We start from the raw sequence: 22,466 nt of genomic DNA on the forward strand, positions 1-22,466 counted from the left end.
TATCTGGGTTGAGCTCCATCTGCCACTTCTCAGCCCAATCTTACATCCTATTGATGTACACTGTAACCTCTGACAGCCCTCCACACTATCCACTAAACCCCCAAACTTTGTGTCATCAGCAAATTTACTAACCATCCCTCCACTTCCTCATTCAAACATTTATAAAAATCACGAAGAGAAGGGTTCCAGAACAGATCCCTGAGGCACACCACTGGTCACAGACCTCCATGCTGAATATGACCCATCTACAACCACTCTTTGCCTTCTTTGGGCAAGCGAATTCTAGATCCACAAAGCAATGTCCCCTTGGGCCCCATACCTCCTTACTTTCTCAATAAGCCTTGCACGGGGTACCTTATCAAATGCCTTGCTGAAATCCATAGACACTACATCTACTGCTCTACCTTCATCAATGTGTTTAGTCATATCCTCAAAAAATTCAATCAGGCTCGTAAGGCACGATCTGCTTTTGACAAAGCCATGCTGACTATTCTTAATCACAATATGCCTCTCCAAATGTTCATAAATCCTGCCTCTCAGGATCTTCTCCATCAACTTACTGACCACTGAAGTAAGACTCACTGGTTTATAATTTCCTGGGCTATCTCTACTCCCTTTCTTGAATAAGGGAACAACATCCGCAACCCTCCAATCCTCCGGAACCTCTCCCGTCCTCATTGATGATTCAAAGATCATCGCCAGAGGCTCAGCAATCTCCTCTCTCACTTCCCACAGCAGCCTGGGGTACATCTCATCCGGTCCTGGAGACTTATCCAACTTGATGCTTTCCAAAAGCTCCAGCACATCCTCTTTTTTAATGCTGTCGTGGAGAAAACTTTGGGAGTAAACCTCAAGGGAAAAATCCGGGGCTGGAGTTCCTATGGCAGTCCTGCTTTGAATGGCAACTCCTGCTTTAAGGTAAGGGGTGGGAAGTTCAAGGGGGATATTAGAGGAAGGTTTTTTACTCAGAGAGTGGTTGGTGCGTGGAATGCACTGCCTGAGTCAGTGGTGGAGGCAGATACACTAGTGAAGTTTAGGAGGCTACTAGACAGGTACATGGAGGAATTTAAGGTGGGGGCTTATATGGGAGGCAGGGTTTGAGGGTCGGCACAACATTGTGGGCCGAAAGGCCTGTACTGTGCTGTACTATTCTATGTTCTATGTTCCTGCGATGCTGTATCAGTCACTGCCATTCCATTGTGCTCATCAGATGTGTGGAGAGGGGGAGCTTGCTGTATGGGCAATAGCTTGCTCTCCTTATTGTACTGCCCAGGCTTTTTGTATTTAGGTAGCTTGGTTACAACATCTGTATTCAACCCAACCGGCGGAGACCTCACCTCATATTGCAGAATCCATGTTGCCTTCATGACTACTTTCACAGGTCAAGTTGATTTATTGTCATCTGACTGTGCCGATATACAATCAAACAAAACAATGTTCTTCCAGATCATGGTGCACCCACAAAACGTATATCACACAGAGCACGTAAAACAAACTATTACCATGGATATGTTAATAAAATATAATTCAAAATGCATGTAGTGCACAGCCCAGGTAAACAGTAAACAGCTCGCTGTCCTTGTGACAAAACCTCAGTGGTGGCAAGGAATACATTAGCCTTGCGGCCTGAGGTAAGAAGCTGTTACCCAGTCTGGTAGTCCTGGTCCTGATGCTCCTGTACCTCCTCCTTGACGGTAGTGGGTCAGAGAGATAGAGGGCTGGGTGGCCGGGATCCTCAACAATGCTTTGAGCTCCTTGTATACAATGTCACAAATACGGGGGAGGGAGACAGATTGGGTTTGCTCTCTTAGGCCCGGCACAGGGAAGTGAAAAGCAGATATTATAGTCAGTATTTCCAAGTTGATAGTTTGCAGTGTTCTGTGAAAATCAATCATTTATGGCCTTCTTTCATTACACTCCACTGGAAGTGATTTATCTTTTTCTTGTGCAAACAGTCAATACTCTCTGACCTTGCTTAAATTTATTGGTTTCTGTCGAGTCGGCTCAGTCATTGTAGACTTTGAAAATGCTACTTGTACTTTCTGGCTTTCACTCTCTGCTACCCCAGGTCTTTGGATAAATTGCAAGAGAGATGGAAAGTCTCAGCATTTGGCCTTACCGAGGGAGGACAGGGAGGTCGAGGAGGAACTGAGGGCACGGTGAGAGCACTGTCGAACTAGAGCTCCATGTTCTTTTTAAGGACCTTCACTTGGCTTTGCACAGTGGAAGATTTTTTTTAAGAACAGAATTCCAACTCTGCTCCTAAATTATGGGAGTTTAAAAGAATTGGTGGGGGGTGGGGTGATCTTAAAACCTGTTCAATATTGAAAGGTCTAGACAGAATGGACATATTTCCTAAGCTAGTGGGGTCCAGGACCAGAGGGCAGAACCTTAGAACAGAAGGGCATCTCTCTAGAGCAGAGATGAGGAAGAGTTTCTTTAGCCAGATGCTGACGAACCTGTCGAATGTATTGCCACAGGGGGTGTGCAGGCCAAGTCGTTGGGTATATTTAAAGTGGGGGTTGATTAGTCAGGGTGTCAAAGGTTATGGTAAGAAGGCAGGAGAATGGGATTGAGAAGGAAAACAAACCATGCTAACACAAAGAGTCATTTATGACTTGGGCCAGTGCTTCTTTAGTGGTGAGTCAGATTACAGAAGACTCGAGCTCGGAGTGAGGTTGGGACCTTTTGAGACGATCAGTGATGGTTAAAGCAGCCTCAGGCAATTGCCCAGATGGTTTAAATCTTTTTAGTGTGAACATGAATTTGGTCTGTTTTAAAAATGATATTACAAGTTACGGTAAAAAGTGACTGTCTTTTGAAAAACATTTGTAGACAAGTGTGTCCCCACAAAATCATTCAGTGTTTCCCCCAGCCAGAAGCCCTGGATGAACCATGAGACCCGCAATCTGCTGAGGGCCAGATCAATGGCATTCAGGTCAGGTGACCAAGTAAGATACAAGAAGCCCGGAAACCCTTCTCTCGGGCAACGTGGCAATTCTGGACCAAACTTGAATCACTGAAAAATGCTCGGAAGGGCTTGAAACCTCTGACAAAGTGAAGCCAAGTGACACAGGACAACAAGGCTTCACTCCCAGGTGAACTCAATTCCTTCTGTGCCCACGTTGACCATCAAAACATGGTGGAACCCTTATCAACGCCCGCAGCCCCCAGTGACCCTGTGATTTCAGTCTCCGAGTCTCTGAGCGATGCGAGAGCATCCTGCAGGAGGGTGAACCCATAGAAAGCATCCAGCCCAGATCAGGTACTTGGCCATGTAAGACCCATGCTACTCAACTGACTGCAGCGTTCACCAGTAACTTTAACCTGTCGCTTCTGCAGTCTGAGGTACCCAACCTGCTTCAAGTGGGCTTCAATTATACCCGTACCTAAGAAGAACGTGGTGACCTGCCTCAACGACTATCATCCAGTGGCACTTACATTCACTGTGAGGTTGGTGATGAAACATATCAACCCCTGCCTGAGAAGTGACTTGGATCCACTCCAGTTGCCTTCTGGTGCAACAGGTCCACAGCAGATGCCATCTCGGTCGCTGCCCTCGGAGGGGCCGCTGGTTCGAGTCGCTGCCCTCGGAGGGGCTGCTGGTTTGAGTCGCTGCCCTCAGAGGGGCCGCTGGTTCAAGTCGCTGCCCTTGGAGGGGCTGCTGGTTTGAGTCTTTGCCCTTGGAGGGGCCGCTGGTTCGAATCGCTGCCCTCAGAGGGGTCACTGAGTTCTCGCCCATTCTTTCTTGCTGGTGATTGATGGACTGGGTGTTTGGGTGATCTGTTAGTTTTTGTGCAAGGGAGGGGTTGAGGGTGCTTGGGGTTTATGAGTTTTTGTTCCTTTTTCTTTCTGTGCCGGGGGATTACAACTAGAGGGTGAGGGGGAGGATTGATATCTTTCTTTAAACTACTCAGATGGTTTTCTGTAGTCTATGGCTATCTGGAGAAGACAAATCTCTGAGTTGTGTTCTGCATACATACTTTGACAATAAAATGAACCTTTGACCGTTTTGAACACAACTGTCATTGGCTGTATCTAAAGAGGGAAACTGCAAACCAGGCTGAGTGGTGCCACAACAACAACCTCTCACTCAGTGTCAGCAGAACCAAGGAGAATTTAAGGTGGGGGGGTTATATGGGAGGCAGGGTTTAAGGGTCAGCACAACATTGTGGGCTGAAGGGCCTGTACTGTGCTGTACTGTTTTATGTTCTGTTACTACATACACTATACTTTTAGTAAACTGATTTGGTCAATCATATTTGTCAAACATTTAACAAAAAAATACAACATTTAAGAAAAATTCAGATAAGGACGTGAATGGGAGGGCTGTGGGGGGAGTTGTGTAGGTTGAATGGATGAGGCAGAATAATAGTTCAGCATGGACTAGGTGGGCCAAAGGGCCTTTTTCTGTGCATTAATGCTCTACAGCTCTGCCCTTAGGTGAGTGAGAGGTGAAGGGAGAAAATAAATAACCTTTCAGGTTCTCATCTGCAGAGTGGAAGGACGTACAGTACTTAGTTCAGTATTCATTCTGCAGTTACACTGGGTTGACATTGTGGCCTGAAAGGGGTAATGGATCATTTCAGCAAGAGAGTAATATATTTTCCAATTTGATTTTCAGCCTTTTCAAACTGAATTTTCAACAACTTACTGTGAACAAAGGCCCTGAAGACTGCCTTCAAGCTTGGATGAGCGACAGATATTGGCAAACTATCGTCATCAGAAACTGTGAATGATTGCCACTAGCGATATCCCTTGTCAAGACACTGTGTCGGGCTGCTGGATCATCGCAACCTCTGCTCTGTTGTACCTACCAATTAAACGGTGTGCTTCAGTTCCGAATGTTACTTGTTTACTTTTATTGTTTGCATAATTTGTTTTATTTTCTGCACATTGCGTGTTTGATTTTTTTTTAGTGGGTTCTATTGGGTTTCTTTGTTTTGTGATTCCCTGTAAGGAGACATAACTCAAGGTTGAATATAGTACACATACTTTGCTAATAAATGTACTTTGAACAAGAATGAATGTGCTGATTCAACAAGCAATGTAACTGTTCTGTCAGCTAAGTAATTTAAAACATAGAACATTACAGCATTGTACAGGCCCATCAGCCCAACACATTCAACAAAACCTTCTCATTTTCATAACCCTCAAGTTTTTTGTATATCATTCATGCACCTCTCTAAGAGTTTCTTAAATGCCCTTAATGTATCTGTCTCTTCCACCTCACCTTCCCCTTCTGGCAGAGCATTCTACATACCCATCACTCTCCTGCAAAAAAATCCTACCTTTGACATCCTCCCCATACTTTTCTCAAATAACCTTAAAATTATTAATCAGAATCAGGTTTAATATCACAGGCGTATGTTGTGAAATTTGTTGTTTTGCAGTAACAGTACAACATCTAGAGAACCATGAGTTAAAATAATAATAATAATAAATAGGTGGTGCAAAAAGAGAGGGAAACAAAGGTTACTGAAGAAATGATCATGGGTTCATTGTCCTTTCTGAAATCTGAACATGGAGGGGAGGAAGCTGTTCCTGAGACGTGACTGTGTCTTCAGGCTCCTGTACCTCCTCCCTGATGGTAGCAATGAGAAGAGGGCATGTCCTAGGTCGCAGCACTCCTTAATGATGGATGCAGCCTTTTTGAGGCATTGAGGTGTCCTGGAAGCTGGGTGGGCTGATGCCCGTGATGGAGCAGGCTGAGCTTGCAACTTTCTGCATTTTTTCTGATCCTCTGCGGTGGTCCCTCCATACCAGTTGGTGATGCAGCCAGTTAGAATGCCCTCCATGGTAGAGATTTATGAGACCCCATTTGGAGTACTGTGTTCAGCTCTAGTCACCTCACTACAGGAAGGATATAGATACTATAGAGAGTACAGAGGAGATTTACAAGAATGTTACTTGGATTGGAGTGCATAGCTTATGAGAATAGGTTGAGTGAACTTGACCTTTTCTCCTTGGAGTGAAGGAGGATGAGAGGTGACCTGATAGAGGTGTATAAGATGATGAAGGATATTGATTGTGTAGATAGCCAGAGGCTTTTTTCCAGGGCTGAAATGGCCAACACGAGGGTCATAGTTTTAAGGTGCTTGGAAATAGGTACCGAGGGAATGTCAGGGTTAAGTTTTTCACACAGAGAGTGGTGGGTGCGTGGAATGCACTGCCAGCGGCAGTGGTGGAAGTGGATACAATAGGGAAATTCTAAGCAGTCTCTGGAGTAGGTTACATTGTGGGCTGAAGGGCCTGTAATGTGCTGTAAATTTCTATGTTCTATGTTATGTCTTTGATGACATACCAATTCCACTCAAACTCCTAATGAAATATAGCCACTGTTGTGCTTTCTTTGTAATTGTATCAATATATTGGGACCAGGTTAGATCCTCAGAGATGTTGACACCTAGGAACTTGAAACTGCTCACTGCTGATCCCTCAATGAGGACTGATGTGTGTTCCATCGGCTTCCCCTTTCTGAAGTCCACAATCAGTTCCTTGGTCTTACTGACATTGAGTGCAAGGTTGTTGCTGTGGTACCACTCAATTAGCTGATCTATCTCACTCCTGTTTTCCCCTCGTCACCGTTTCAAATTCTGTCAACAATAGTGGTATTCTCCATGGTGACAGGCATTTCTGCCCATGGAAAAAAATTCTCTGTCTTTCCACTTGATGCAAGTCTCCTACCATCTTTTACACTTCTATCAAGTCACCTCTCATCCTTCTTTGCTCCAAATTTCACTATTTAAAAGATAAAACAGTTCTCGTTATAACATGCAAGACATCACAGCAGAAGTTGCATACTCTTAGTCAATGTATTATTTCACGTAGGGCTCCTGATTCATAAGACCATAAGACATAGAGCAGAATTAGGCCATTCAGCCCACTGAGTCTGCTTTGTCATTCCATCATGGCTGATTTATTATCCCTCTCAACCCCATTCTGCTTCCTCCTCCCCATAACCTTAACACCTTGACTAATGAAGAACCTATACTTTAAATATACTCAATGACAGCCTCCACAGCCATCTCTGGCAATGAGTTCCACAGACTCACCACCCTCTAGATAAAGAAATTTCTCCTTATCTCTGCTCTAAAGGGTTGTCCTCCTATACTGAAGTTGCACTCTCCTGCCCTGGACTCCCCCACCATAGAAAACATGCTCTCCACATTTACTCTATCGAGGCCTTCCAAAATTTGTTATGTTTCAATGAGATCACCCCTCATTCTTCTAAACTCCACTGAGTCCAGGCTCAGAGCCATCAAATGCTCCCCGTACATTAACCCATTCATTACTGGGATAATTCTCATGAACATCCTGTAGACCCTCTCCAGTGCCAGCACATCCTTTCTTAGATAAGGGGTACAAAACTGGTCACAATACTCCAAGTGTGGTCTGACCAATGCCTTATAAAGCCTCAGCATGACACCCTTGCTTTTATACTCTAGTCATATCAAAATGAATGCTAATATTGTATTTGGTTTCCTCACCACTTCCCGAGGACCTTGTGGGAAGTAAGTGTAGAAGTAACAGGGGCTCTGACAAAAATACTTTAAATGTCATTAGAAACAGGGATGGTGCCAGAGGATTGGCGTATTGCTCATGTGGTTCCATTGTTTAAAAAGGGTTCTAAGTGTAAACCTGGCAATTATCGGCCTGTGAGTTTGATGTCAGTGGTGGGTAAATTGATGGAAAGTATTCTTAGAGATGGTATATATAATTATCTGGATAGACAGGGTCTGATTAGGAACAGTCAACATGGATTTGTGCATGGAAGGTCATGTTTGACAAATCTTATTGAATTTTTTGATGAGGTTACTAAGAAAGTTGACGAGGGTAAAGTGGTGGATGTTGTCCATATGGACTTCAGTAAGGCCTTTGACAAGATTCCACACGGAAGGTTAGTTAGGAAGGTTCAATCGTTAGGTATTAATATCGAAGTAGTAAAATGGATTCAGCAGTGGCTGGATGGGAGACGCCAGAGAGTAGTGGTGGATAACTGTGTGTCAGATTGGAGGATTGTGTGTAGCGGTGTGCCTCAGGGATCTGTACTGGGTCCAATGTTGTTTGTCATATATATTAATGATCTGGATGATGGGGTGGTAAATTGGATTAGTATGTATGCAGATGATACTAAGATAGGTGGCGTTATGGATGATGAGGTAGATTTTCAAAGCTTGCAGAGAGATTTAGGACAGTTAGAAGAGTGGGCTGAAAGATGGCAGATGGAGTTTAATGCTGATAAATGTGAGGTGCTACATTTTGGTAGGACTAATCAAAATAGGACATACATGGTAAATGGTAGGGCATTGAAGAATGCAGTAGAACAGAGGGATCTAGGAATAATGGTGCATAGGTCCCTGAAGGTGGAATCTCATGTGGATAGGGTGGTGAAGCTTTTGGTATGCTGGCCTTTATTAATCAGAGCATTGAGTATAGGAGTTGGGATGTAATGTTGAAATTGTATAGGGCATTGGTAAGGCCAAATTTGGAGTATTGTGTACAGTTCTGGTCACCGAGTTATAGGAAAGATGTCAATAAAATTGAGAGAGTACAGAGGAGGTTTACTAAAATGTTGCCTGGGTTTCTTCTCCTAACTTACAGAGAAAAGTTCAAAAAGTTAGGTCTTTATTCTTTGGAGCGTAGAAGGTTGAGGGGGGGGCTTGATAGAGGTGTTTAAAATTATGAGGGGGATAGATAGAGTTGACGTGGATTGGCTTTTTCCATTGAGAGTGGGGGGATTCAAACCAGAGGACATGAGTTGAGAGTTAAAGGACAAAAGTTTAGGTGTAACATGAGGGGGAACTTCTTTACTCAGAGAATGGTAGCTGTGTGGAACGAGCTTCCAGCAGAAGTGGTTGAGGCAGGTTCGATGTTGTCATTTAAAGTTAAACTGGACAGCTATACGGACAGGAAAGGAATGGAGGGTTATGGGCTGAGTGCAGGTTGGTGGGACTAAGTGAGAGTAAGAGTTCAGCATGGACTAGAAGGGTCGAGATGGCCTGTTTTTGTGCTGTAATTGTTACATGGTTAAACTGCAAGTTAACTTTTGTGAATCCTATTATTTATTCCTTCTATCAAAGTGCATGACCAGATACTTCCCCACACTCTATTCCATCTGCCACTTCTTTGCTCATTCTCCTAATCTATTTATGTCTTTCTGCAGACTCCCTGCTTCCTCAGTACTATCTGCCCCTACACCTATGATCATATGGTCCACAAACTTGGCCACAAAGCTGTAATACTAGAAGTTCCATTTTCTTAGTGGTATGCATGATTTTACTTGCTGTGTGTAACGATCCTGATTCAGTGTTGTTTCAATCCACACTTGCAAAATTAACTCGAGACGAGCCTACTCATGCACTTCCATCCTGTTGTTGCCTTTTCAGCTTGGATCCCTCTTGCACGCCCCAACGTCTTCTGCGCCATTTGCTTCTGGGTCTGGATTGGAATATGCCATCTGAAATGTGTCTCAGGTACTGTGCATTTGCCTATTGTGTGCACGCGATGTAACCTCGAGTGGCCAATTTTATTTTTTTTATTTAGAGGTACAGCGTGGATGGAATGGGCCATTCCGCCTAGTTAAGACCATAAGACATAGGAGCAGAATCAGGCCATTTGACCCATTGAGTCTGCTCTGCTATTTCATCCAATTCCCTCTCAGCCCCAGTCTCCTGCCTTCTCCCTGTATTCCTTCATGCCCAGACCAATCAAGAATCTATTAACCTCTACCCAATATACCCAATGACTTCCACAGCCGCTTGTGGCAATAAATTCCACATATTCACCACTCTCTGGATTAACCCTAGCCAAATCACCAAATCACAGGGCAATTTACAATGACCAATTAACCACTAATTGGTATGCCTTTGGACAGTGAGTAGAAACTGACGTGTTCACAGGGTAGACATACATGTTTATAGAAACATAGAAAACCTACAGCACAATACAGGCCCTTCAGCCCACAATGCTGTCCCAAACATGTACTTACTTTAGAAATTACCTAGGGTTACCCATAGCCCTTTTTCTCATCTCCACGTACCTATCCAGGAGCCTCTTAAAAGACCTGATCTTATCCGCCTCCACCACTGTCACTGGCAGCCCATTCCACGCATTCACCACTCTCTGCATAAAAAACTTACCCCTGACATCTCCTCTGTACCTACTTCCAAGCACCTTAAAACTGTGCCCTCTTGTGCTAGCCATTTCAGCCCTGGGAAAAAGCCTCTGACTATCCACACGAACAATGTCTCTCATCATCTTATACACCTCTATCAAGTCACCTCTCATCCTGCGTCGCTCCAAGGAGAAAAGGCCAAGTTCACTCAACCTATTCTCATAAGACATGCTCCCCAATCCAGGCAACATCCTTGTAAGTCTCCTCTGCACCCTTTCTATAGTTTCCACATTCTTCCTGTAGTGAGGTGACCAGAACTGAGCACAGTACTCCAACTGGGGTCTGACCAGGGTCCTATATAGACAATAGACAATAGGTGCAGGAGTAGGCCAGCACCGCCATTCGCTGTGATCATGGCTGATCATCCACTATCAGTATCCATTTCCTGCCTTATCCCCATAACCTTTGATTCTGCTATCTTTAAGAGCTCTATCCATCTCTTTCTTGAAAGCATCCAGAGACTTGGCCTCCACAGCCTTCTGGGGCAGAACATTCCATATATCCACCACCCTCTGGGTGAAAAAGTTTTTCCTCAACTCCGTTCTAAATGGCCTACCCCTAATTCTTAAACTGTGGCCTCTGGTTCTGGACTCACCCATCAGTGGGAACATGCTTCCTGCCTCTAGCGTGTCCAATCCCTTAATAATCTTATATGTTTCAATAAGATCCCTTCTCAGCCTTCTAAATTCCAGAGTATACAAGCCCAGTTGCTCCAATCTTTCGACATATGACAGTCCCGCCATCCCGGGAATTAACCTTGTGAACCTACACTGCACTCCCTCAATATCAAGAATGTCCTTCCTCAAATTTGGAGACCAAAACTGCACACAGTACTCCAGGTGTGGTCTCACTAGGGCCCTGTACAGCTGCAGAAGGACCTCTTTGCTCTTATACTCAATTCCCCTTGTTATGAAGGCCAGCATGCCATTAGCTTTCTTCACTGCCTGCTGTACTTGCATGCTTGCTTTCAGTGACTGACGTACAAGAACACCTAGATCTCGTGCTTCCCATTTTCCTAACTTGACTCCATTTAGATAATAATCTGCCTTCCCGTTCTTACCACCAAAGTGGATAACCTCACATTTATCCACATTAAACTGCATCTGCCATGCATCTGCCCACTCACCCAGCCTGTCCAAGTCACCCTACATTCTCATAACATCCTCCTCACATTTCACACTGCCAGCCAGCTTTGTGTCATCGGCAAATTTGCTAATGTTACTTTTAATTCCCTCATCTAAATCATTAATATATATTGTAAACAGCTGCGGTCCCAGCACTGAACCCTGTGGTACCCCACTGCTCACCGCCTGCCATTCCAAAAGGGATCCGTTAAGCGCTGCTCTTTGTTTTCTGTCAGCCAGCCAATTTTCAATCCATGTCAGTACTCTGCCCCCAATACCATGTGCCCTAACTTTTCCCACTAATCTCCCATGTGGGACTTTATCAAAGGCTTTCTGAAAGTCCAGGTACACTACATCCACTGGCTCTCCCTTGTCCATTTTCATAGTTACATCCTCAAAAAAATTCCAGAAGATTAGTCAAGCAGGATTTCCCCTTCGTAAATTCATGCTGACTCAGACCGATCCTGTTACTGCTATCCAGATGTGTCGTAATTTCATCTTTTATAATTGACTCCAGCATCTTTCCCACCACCGACGTCAGGCTAACTGGTCTATAATTCCCTGTTTTCTCTCTTCCTCCCTTCTTGAAGAGAGGGACAACATTAGCCACCCTCCAATCCACAGGAACTGATCCTGAAATATAGAACATTGGAAAATAATTACCAATGCGTCCATGATTTCTAAAGCCACCTCCTTATGTACCCTGGGATGCAGACCATCAGGTCCCAGGGACTTATATAGCTGCAACATTACCTCTTGGCTCTTAAACTCAGTCCCACAGTTGATGAAGGCCAATCACCGTATGCCTTCTTAACCATGGAGTCAACCTGTGCAGTAGCTTTGAGTGTCCTATGGACTCGGACTCCAAGATCCCTATGATCCTCCACACTGCCAAGAATCTTGCCATTAATACTATATTCTGCCATCATATTTGACCTACCAAAATGAACCATCTTACACTTATTTGGGTTGAACTCCATCTGCCACTTCTCAGCCCAGTTTTGCATCCTATCAATGTCCCGCTGTAACCTCTGACAGCTCTCCACACTATCCACAACACCCCCAACCTTTGCGTCATCAGCAAATTGCTATCTCCTCCCGTTCCATACACATTTTTCCACTGTCATACATGATTGGTCCTATTCTCTCACGTTTCATCCTCTTGCTCTTCACATACTTGAAAAATGCCTTGGAGGTTTCTTTAATTGTGCTCACCAAGGCCTTCACATGGCCCCTTCTGGCTCTCCTAATTTTATTCTTATGCTCCTTCCTGCTCGCCTTATAATTTTCTAGATCTCTATCATTACCTAGTTTTTTGAATCTTTCATAAGCTTTTCTTTTCTTCTTGACTAGATTTTCAACAGCCTTTGTACACCAAGGTTCCTGTACCCTATCATCCTTTCCCTGTCTCATTAGAACGTACCTATGCAGAACAGCACGCAAACGTCCCCTGAACATTTGCCACATTTCTGCCATACATTTCCTTGGGAACATTTGTTCCCAATTTATGCTTCCAAGTTCCTGCCTGATAGCTTCATATTTCCCCTTACTCTAATTAAACGCTTTTCTAACTTTTCTGTTCCTATCCCTCTCCAGTGCTATGGTAAAGGAGATAGAATCGTGATCACTATCTCCAAAATGCTCTCCCACTGAGAGACCTGACATCTGACCAGGTTCATTTCCCAATACCAGATCAAGTACAGCCTCTCCTCTTGGAGGCTTGTCCACATATTGTGTCGGGAAGCCTTCCTGAAAACACCTAACAAACTCCACCCAATCTAAACCCCTCAGTGTAGGGAGATGCCAATCAATATTTGGGAAATTATAATCTCCCACCCGGACAACCCTGTTATTATTACACCTTTCCAGAATCTGTCTCCCTACCTGCTCCCTGTTGCTATTGGGTGGTCTATATAAAAAAAACCACCCAGTAGAGTTATTGACCCCTTCCTGTTTCTAACTTCCTCCCGCAGAGACTCCGTAGACAATTCCTCCATGACTTCCTCCTTTTCTGCAGCCGTGACATTATCTCTGATCAACAGTGCCACACCCCCACCTCTTTTGCCTCCCTCCCTGTTCTTTCTGAAACATCTAAATCCTGTCACACTAAGTAACTATTCCTGTCCCTGAGCCATCCAAGTCTCTGTAATGACCACAACATCGTAGCTTCAAGTACTGATCCATGCTCCAAGCTGTGTTCATGATGCTTCCTGCACTAAAATAGACACATCTCAAACCATCGGTCTGAGCGCATCCCTTCTGTACCACCTGCCTATCCTCCCTCTCACACTGTCTCTAAGCTTTCTCTATTTGTGAGCCAACCGTCCCTTCCTCCATCTTTTCAGTTCGTTTCCCACCCTCCAGCAATTCTAGTTTAAACTCTCCGCAACAGCCTTAGCAGACCTCTCTGCTAGGATATTGGTTCTCCTGGGATTCAAGTGCAACCCGTCCATTTTGTACAGGTCACGCCCATCCCAAAAGAGGCCCCAATGATCATGAAATCTGAATCCCTGCTCCCTGCACCAATCCCTCGGCCATGCATTTATCCTCTACCTCATTCTATTCCTATACTCACAGTCATGTGGCACAGGCAGTAATCCCGAGATTACTACCTTTGAGTAATCTGTTCCTTGTCAACAGCATCGGAATTGAACACTGAACTCCGGAACAGCCCAATCTGTAATCGTGTTGCACAATCCGCTATACTACTGCTCAATTCAGTTTTTACATTCAATGACCTGCCAGATCACAAGATTGAAATGTTGTCAACAAAATGCATTGCCCAGCTGGGATGATATTGAAAATTTAGCCTATGTATTTGTTTTGCGTTTTATTTCCAATCCTCTGATCGATGATTTGTTTTAAACTCATAAAAAATAGTTTTAATGCATCTGTGTACAAAATAACTATCCTCCACATCGTCTGGGTTCAGTCCAAGGATTTAGTTGTGAGACAAGCAATCAAGGTTTTCCTTCTAATCCAGTATCTTCAAAAAACGTTCTAATGTAAATTTACTGTATTGTCTAAGTACACAGTGTATATGTCACCATACACTACCCTGAGTTTCATTTTCTTGTGCGAGTTCACAGTAAATACAAAGAAGTACAATAGAATCAATGAAAAGCTACACACAAACAACCAAACATTCTGCAGATGCTGGAAATGCAAGCAACACAGTCCTGACGAAGGGTCTCGGCCCGAAACATCGACTGTACCTCTTCCTAGAGATGCTGCCTGGCCTGCTGCGTTCACCAGCAACTTCGATGTGTGTTGCACAAACAACCAATATGCAATAAAAGGACCGTGCATGTACAAATAAAACAATCATCCTGAGGGTTTTTCTGTCGCCCATCGATTGTGTCCCCGGGTGGCAAATCGGGGAAATCTCTGCAGATCTGCAGGGCAGGTACCACCTGCAGACCAAGATAGAAACACATCCTGGCACATCTGCACCCAGACTGGGTGCTGCCCTGGTCAGTGTCTGTTCTCCATGTTCAGGGTGGCTGAAGGCAAAACCTGGGTGTAGGTATAAAAAGCAATACCCTTTCGCTTTAGAAATGGAGGAATGTCTACAGAACAGGGTGATACGGCCACTGCCTGGGGGTCGCCAGGAGCCAGAGCTGGGTGTGATAGTCAGTGAATTGCCAGTGGTTCACTGCTGAATAGGCCAGCAGACACCAGAAATCCAGAAAAAGATGCAGCCATCATTCAAAGTAGCCTTCAATGCCACAGGCTGTGACTACTGCAGGCGTTTCTCAGCGAAGCAGTCCACTTGCAACTGAGAGCACTCAAGCAGCTAAGAGAAAAAAGACACACTTGAAATGGTCATTAGATGCAAACACACTCATAATGGGTGTATACTACAGAGTAATGAAACTTGAGACTAACATCACAGCAAACTTCATCAACAGTTTATAGCGCAGAATCCGCAATACCGAACACAACTAGAATAGTCCAAAAGTTCCTTGCAATTGAGAAATGAGTCCAGAACGAGGGGTCACAGTTTGAGGATAAGGGGGAAGCCTTTTAGAACTGAGATTAGGAAAAACTTCTTCACACAGAGAGTGGTGAATCTGTGGAATTCTCTGCCACAGGAAACAGTTGAGGCCGGTTCATTGGCTATATTTAAGAGGGAGTTAGATATGGCCCTTGTGGCTACAGGGGTCAGGGGGTATGGAGGGAAGGCTGGTGCAGGGTTCTGAGTTGGATGATCAGCCATGATCATAATAAATGGCGGTGCAGGCTCGAAGGGCCGAATGGCCTACTCCTGCACCTATTTTCTATGTTTCTATGTTTCTATGAGTGTGCTTGGCTATGCTCGTACCTCAGGTTTTACCAGCTTGAGCTGAGAAAAAGTAAATTAATAGTATGAATGAGAACATGAGATGAAAGGTCCTTGAAAGTGAGTCTGTGGATTGTGGAATCAGTTCAGAGTTGAGGTGAGTGAAGTTATCTATACTCCTTCAGGAGCCTGATGGTTGAGATGTAATAATTGTTCCTGAACTTGATGGTGTGGGACTTGAGGCTCGTCTTCCTTCTTCCTGATGACAATAGTGAGAAAAAGCATGGCTGAGATGGTGGGGGTCCCTGATGATGGATCCTGCATTCTCGTGGATGTATTCCTTGTAAATGTGTTCAATGGTGGGGAGGGCTTGCTGATTTAGGCTTTTCCTGTATAGTTCTCAGCTCTTTGGTTTTGAGATGTTGACTGGGTGTCCCACACTATGCTGGTTCCATTCTCTTTCAATTATATGTTAGAGTAGGAGCCACTGTGGCAACTGAAAAGGCTTGCTGTTTCTCTTTATTGTGCAGTATTGAGCTTTCTTTTGTATCTGAGTGGATTTGCTTATTTGCTTTGGGTAAATTTTCCTTATGTAATTTTTGTTTGTTTTCAGCATTCAAGAGATGCTAACGGGTCACAGACTCTGTCAGTCCAAGTCCCATAAAGATGCCGTCCTGGCTGCGTTGAATCAGCAGAGGATGGATGGGATACTCTGTGATGTCATTCTAGTTGCCGAGGATCAGAAATTCCATGCCCACAGGGCAGTCCTGGCAGCGTGCAGTGATTACTTCCGAGTAAGTTTGATTTTGCATTCAGTATAATGTATCATACAAGCATCAATATAACGCGTCATTTTCTGTCAATATATAACAGAGGTTTGGAGGAGTACATTGATCGGAGGGGTATAGGGTACTGGGGTACAGATGCAGCTTGATGGGAGTGGACGTGTTTATACTACCGGGCATAACAGTAGTGTAGTGGTTAGCACAACACTATTACAGCCTGGGGTGTCAGAGGTCGGAGTTCCGAGTTCAGTTGTGATGCTGCCTGTAAGGAGTTTGTATGTTCTCCCCGTGACTGCATGGGTTTCCTCCACAATTCTAGGACTTAAGCGGCTGGTGGGTTAATTGGTCATTGTAATATGTCCTGTGATTAGGCTAGGGTTAAATAGGAGCGTCGCTGGGCAGTGCAGCTCGGTGGGCTGGAAGGACCTGTTCCACACAGTATCTCTAAATAATTATATATTATAATAGTGCCAGTAACATGATACTATCTCAGATAAACATGCACCTCTCTGCGAAGAGCTAGAATTTCAGATTGTATTCTCTGATACTAAATTGAACAACTTGTTACTTGTACTTTATGTCAACCTGTCAACCTTCAGGCCCTGCCATTCGGGGACCTGTTCTAATATTATTTTGTGACTCTATGTGCTGGACCGTGACTATCTGTGCTGTGTGTGACTGCATACACTGTGTTTTGTACCTTCAACCAGAGGAGTGATGTTTCCTTTAGCTATATGGTTGAATGATAATAAACTTGAAATTGAACTTGAGCTTGGCATGAACTGGATGGCTAAAGAAGGGTTACCCAGAGCCCTCTGTTTTTCTAAGCTCCATGTACCTATCCAGGTCACAGTGTACTGTGTGTCGAACTTTGAGCTGTCTCAAGAATGCAGAACAAGTATGATTCTGTTCCGGGATTACCTTGCCATGAATATTTGTGTACAATTCATTCTGATTAATTGGGCCATGGGCTAATCCGGGCAGCCATTTATTTGGATCAACTTTTAAAGAACAAAAACTAATCGAAAAAATAGCCGGATTCCCCTTGTTTATTTGGGATACAATGCTGCTTAATTGGGGCAGGAAACTTTTGCTGAACAGTCTCTAATCAGCATCGAATGCGTGCACTCATGTGGCCGTGAGTCATAACACCATGCTTTGAGCAAACAATTTTTAAACAGCATCAGTTGCTTGTGTTGTGTTCAAATTTTCAGACAAGCAGTGATTGTTACTGGTAGTTGGTGAGAAATAAGCAGTAAGATGATTCAGAACCGTTTTGCTAACTGCAGTTTCAAGCATCAGGCTTGGAGATGCTGAGAGTGAAAATGGAACAATTTCACTACAAGATAGGAATTATGAACACTTAAAGAAATCAAGAAGGCTAAAAGAAGGCATGATGTTGCTCAAGCAGACAGGCTATTAAGAGCAATTGGTCCTCTGGAAGATTAGAATGGTAATCCATGTGAAGGTATTGAAAATCATCTTAAATGTTACAATGAAAGTGAAGAGCTGGAGGATGCAACTGTTGGAAGGATTGTATGAAGACAATTCATTATCCACACTTGGTGCCTGCGCTCACTTTGTTCATTTACAGTCAAAAGAACACAATACAGATGAATTCCTTCGTCAATAATGTGTGACTAATGTCCTGAGCTGTACATATTTCAATGCAAGATGTATCGTAGGAAAAGCAGATGAGTTCAAGGCATGGATCAATACCCGGAATTATGATATTGTAGGTGGGGCAGGACTGGCAGCTCAATATTCTGGGTTTCCGTTGTATTAGTTGTGACAGAGCAGGAGGGATTAAAGGAGAAGGGGAAATGTTATTGTCAGGGAAAATGTCACGGCAATCAGTCAGAACAGATTGGAGAACTTGTCTAGTGAGGTATTATGGGTGGAGCTGAGTAATAAGAGAGGTATGGCCACGTTAATTGGGCTATGTTACAGACCACCCAAAGGTCCAAGGGATTTAGAGGAACACATTTGCAGAGAGAATGCAGACTGTTGCAAGGAGCATAAGGTTGCTATAGTGGGTGATTTTAACTTTCCACATATTGACTGAGACTCTCATACTGTGGAAGGATTAGATGGAATAGAGCTTGTCAAATGCGTTCAGGAAATGTGTTTATTTCAGTAGACAGAAGTCCCAATGAGAGTTACCCAATGTAGGGTAAAACTTTGCATCTAGTGATTATAATGCCATTAGTTTCAAAGTAAATATGCAAGAGGCTATGTCTGGTCTGCAGGTTGAGATTCTAACTTGGAGAAGGTGCAATTTTGATGGTGTCAGAAATTATCTGGCAAGTGTGGATTGGAACAGGCTGTTTTCTGGCAAAGGTGTACTTGGAAAGTGGGAGGCCCTCAAAAATGAAATTTTAGGAGTACAAAGCTTGTATGTGCCTGTGAGAGAAGAAGGTAAATGTAACAAGGATAGGGTTGTAACAAACGGGTTTTCATGAGAAATTGAGGCCTTGGTTAACAGAAAAAAAGACGTCTTTAACAGGTATAGGCAAGCAAGAACAAACGAAGTGCTTGTGGAATATAACAGATGCAAGAGAACACTTAAAGAAATCAAGAAGGATAAAAGAAGGCATGATGTCACTCAAGCAGACAGGCTGAAGGAGAATCCTAAGGATATTAAGAGCAAAAGGATTGCAAGGGACAAAATTGGTCCTCTGGAAGATCAGAATGGTGATCCATGTGTGGAGCCAAAAGAGATGGGGGAGAATTTAAATGAATTTCTTGCATCTGTATCTACTCAGGAGATGGACACAGAGTCTATAGAAGTGAGGCAAAGTGGCATCAATTTCATAGACCCTACGCAGATTACAGGGGAGGAGAAGGTGCTTGCTGTCTTGAGACAAATTAGGGTGGATAAATCTCCCCATGGCCTGACAAGGTGTTCCCTCATACCCTGCAGGATGCAAGTGCAGAAATAGCTGGGGCCCTAACAGAGGTGCTTAAATCATTCTTAGAGACATGTTAGGTACTAGAGGATGGGTTGATAGCCAATGTGTTCAAGAAAGGCCCTAAAAATAAACCAGGGAATTATAGGCTCGTGAGTCTGACATCAGTTGTGGGCAAGTTATTAGCAGGTATTCTGAGGGACCAGATATATAAGTATTTGGATAGACACGGATTGTTTAGGGATAGTCAGCATGGCTTCTGTGTGGTAGGTCATGTTCAACAAACCACATAGAGTTTTTTGAGGAAGTTACCAGGAAAGTTGATGAAGACAAAGCTATGGATGTTTGTCACGTGACCAACAACAGTGAATATAGAAATGAGTCAGATTTTATAAACAAACAAACATTTATTAAACTCTGCTCAATATTAGTAAAAAGATAAACAAACAAAAACCTTAACCGGAAGTAAACTGTTGTGCGGCCATTTAAGAAACTGCCAAACTCATTACTAGTTCTTAAAGTGGTAAATACGAAAACAGTTCTTAAAGTGGTAAATACGATAACAGTTTTTAAAGTGGTAAGTTAGAACACAGCTCTTAGAATGGTAAATTTGAAAGCCCAAGAGATTTATACAGTCAATTAGGAGAGACTATCCTGAAGTAAAGAATTCCTCGAAGACACAACGTTACTGTCGATCCCAGCTGGAATCTGCCTTGTCCGCAGGATTTACGACAACGGAAATAAAACAGTTTAAAGGCACTGACCTTTTTCCTCTGTAGACTAGATACTGCAAACCTTTTCTGCTGCTGTTACCAGAGGTTATCTCATGCAGATCACTCTTACTTGAAAGAATTCAATAATGGTCAATCATCACCAAAACCGCTGATTGACTCCTTCAGGTTCCCGTCTTCACTCTCCAATATCACTGAAAAGGTACATTAACAAATCTGGCAGCTGTTGGTGAAACTGCCAGCCCAACACTTCTGTACCTTACAATAGACAGTAAAACTTCATTTTAAAATTATACTGCGTCATGAGACTAATACGCAGTGTAGCGGAGTATCTGACTGACTGAAAGCTAACTGCGTCACCAGGGGTCTCCCTTTTATATACCTGTTGAGAACAGGTAATCATGTGACCTCATCGGCGGGAAAATTACATCATGTGATCTCCACAAGACCATTACATCATCTTCATAAGACAGTCACAAGATATCCATGAGGTATGTAACAATGTTGTTTATGTGGACAAGGTCACACATGGAAGGTTGGTCAAGAAGGTTCAGTCATTTGGCATTGAAGATATGGTATTAAATTGGATTAGACATTGGCTTTGTGGGAGAAGCTGGAGAGTGGCAGTAGATGGTTGTTTCTCTGAGGAGAGGTTTGTGACTAGTGGAGTGCAGCAGGGATCAGTGCTGGGCCCTCTGTTGTTTGTCATCTATACCAGTGATCTGGATGATGATACAGTTAACTGGATCAGCAAATTCGCAGGTGATACCAGGACGGGGGCTGTACTGGACAGCAAGGAAGACTATCAATAGTGCGATCTGAGGCAGCTGGAAAAATGTACTGAAAAATGCCAGATGGAATTTAATTATAACAAGTGTGAGGTGTTGCACTTCAGTAGAACCAACCAGGGTAGGGCTTACACAGGGCACTCAGGAGTGTGGTAGAACAAAGAGATTTGGCAATACAGGTACATAATTCATTGCAAGTGGCACCACAGGTAGATAGGGAAGTAAAGAAAGCTTTCGGCACATTGGACTTCATAAATCAAAGTATTGAGTAAAGGAAATGGGATGTTATGTTGTATAGTACTTTGGTGAGGCTTAATTTGGAGTATTTTATGCAGTTTTGGTCTCCTACCTACAAGAAAGATGTAAATAAGGTTCAAAGATTACAGAGAAAATTTACAAGGATGTTGCTAGGTCTGTAGGACCTGAATTATAAGGAAAGATTCACTATGTTAAGACTTTATTCCTCAGAATGTAGAATCTTGAGAGGAAATTTGATGCAGATATACACATTTGTGAGGGGTATGTATAGGGTAAATGCAAGCACTGAGGTGAGATGGAACTACAACCAGAGGTCATAGCTTAAGGGTGGAAGGTGAAAGTTTAAGGGGAACATGAGGGGAAACTTCTTCACTCAGAGGGTCGTGAGAGCGTGGAATGAGCTGCCAGCACAACTAGTGCACTAAGCTCCATTTCAACGTTTAAGAGAAGTTTGTATAGGTACATGGATGGTAGGGGTGTGAAGGACTGTGTTCCCAGTGCAGGTTGATGGGAGTAGGCAGTTTAAACAGTTCGGCATAGAATAGATGGGCTGAATGGCCTGTTTCTGTTCTGTACTTTTCTATTACTCCTTGACTCTATAGGCTTTAGGAAGTAAAGCACAGTTTTATAGTACAGTAGTAGTATTGATACTGGTCTAGTTTGTTCTGTAATTTGTTATTCACTATGTCTTTTTTTTTTACCTTTTTAACTATTTCTGTGAAAATTTGGTTGATTGAGGCATCTGCATGATTGGGCCAAATTGTACAGGTCCTGATGTGTCCCAATTAACTGGGATCCACTGTGGCTTTTGTATCTGATCAATGAAGCTTATAGAGGGAGGCTAACTAATAATCACAGTTAATAAGCAAAAGATGCTTCTTCAGCCTCAGAAAATAATCCAGCATAAAGTTCAAAGTTCAACGTAAATTTGTTTTCAAAGTACATATATGTCACCATATACAACACTGAGATTTGTTTTATCGTGGGCATGCACAGAAAATCCAGTAGCCACAATAGAATCGTTGAGAGACCACACCCAATAGGGCAGACAACCAGTGTGCAATAGATCACAAACGAGAAAAAAATCAATAACAATAATTAAATATGCCAAGGGGGAGGAGAAGATGGCACCGCTCCAAATTAATATTGTATTTGTGAAGTAGGATGCTGTGCACAATCCTGATTTGATGGAGACAGCCGTGAGAAGCACGGAGGAACATCTGGAGAAACTTCTGAAATGCCCACTTCGCTGCCGCTGCTACTGAGCGATCGAGAATCTCTGGAGGGGAAGGCCCCAAATCCTCGGCTTTGCCTATTGCCTGTTGCCGGGGCCGGGGTCGAAACGCTCGGCAGAGATGGTGCTCGGTGCTCGGTGTCGGAGAGCTGGTCGGAGGCTCGGAGTTTTCGGATGG

General features: G+C 43.6%; 1 protein-coding gene across 2 annotated transcripts in view; it reads left to right on the forward strand.

The window, feature by feature from the left end:
* Nucleotides 1–22,466, forward strand: part of klhl32 (kelch-like family member 32) — a 283,337-nt gene that overhangs the window by 17,923 nt on the left and 242,948 nt on the right. For both annotated transcript variants that reach the window (XM_072279440.1, XM_072279447.1), the window contains exons 2-4: nt 4,625–4,827; nt 9,390–9,476; nt 16,197–16,377. In XM_072279440.1, the coding sequence (XP_072135541.1) occupies nt 4,736–4,827; nt 9,390–9,476; nt 16,197–16,377 (360 nt within the window). In that variant the 5' untranslated portion in view covers nt 4,625–4,735. The remainder of the gene's footprint in view (nt 1–4,624; nt 4,828–9,389; nt 9,477–16,196; nt 16,378–22,466) is intronic.

The sequence above is a fragment of the Mobula birostris genome, chromosome 2 (genome assembly GCF_030028105.1).
Source record: "Mobula birostris isolate sMobBir1 chromosome 2, sMobBir1.hap1, whole genome shotgun sequence".
NCBI lineage: Eukaryota > Metazoa > Chordata > Chondrichthyes > Myliobatiformes > Myliobatidae > Mobula > Mobula birostris.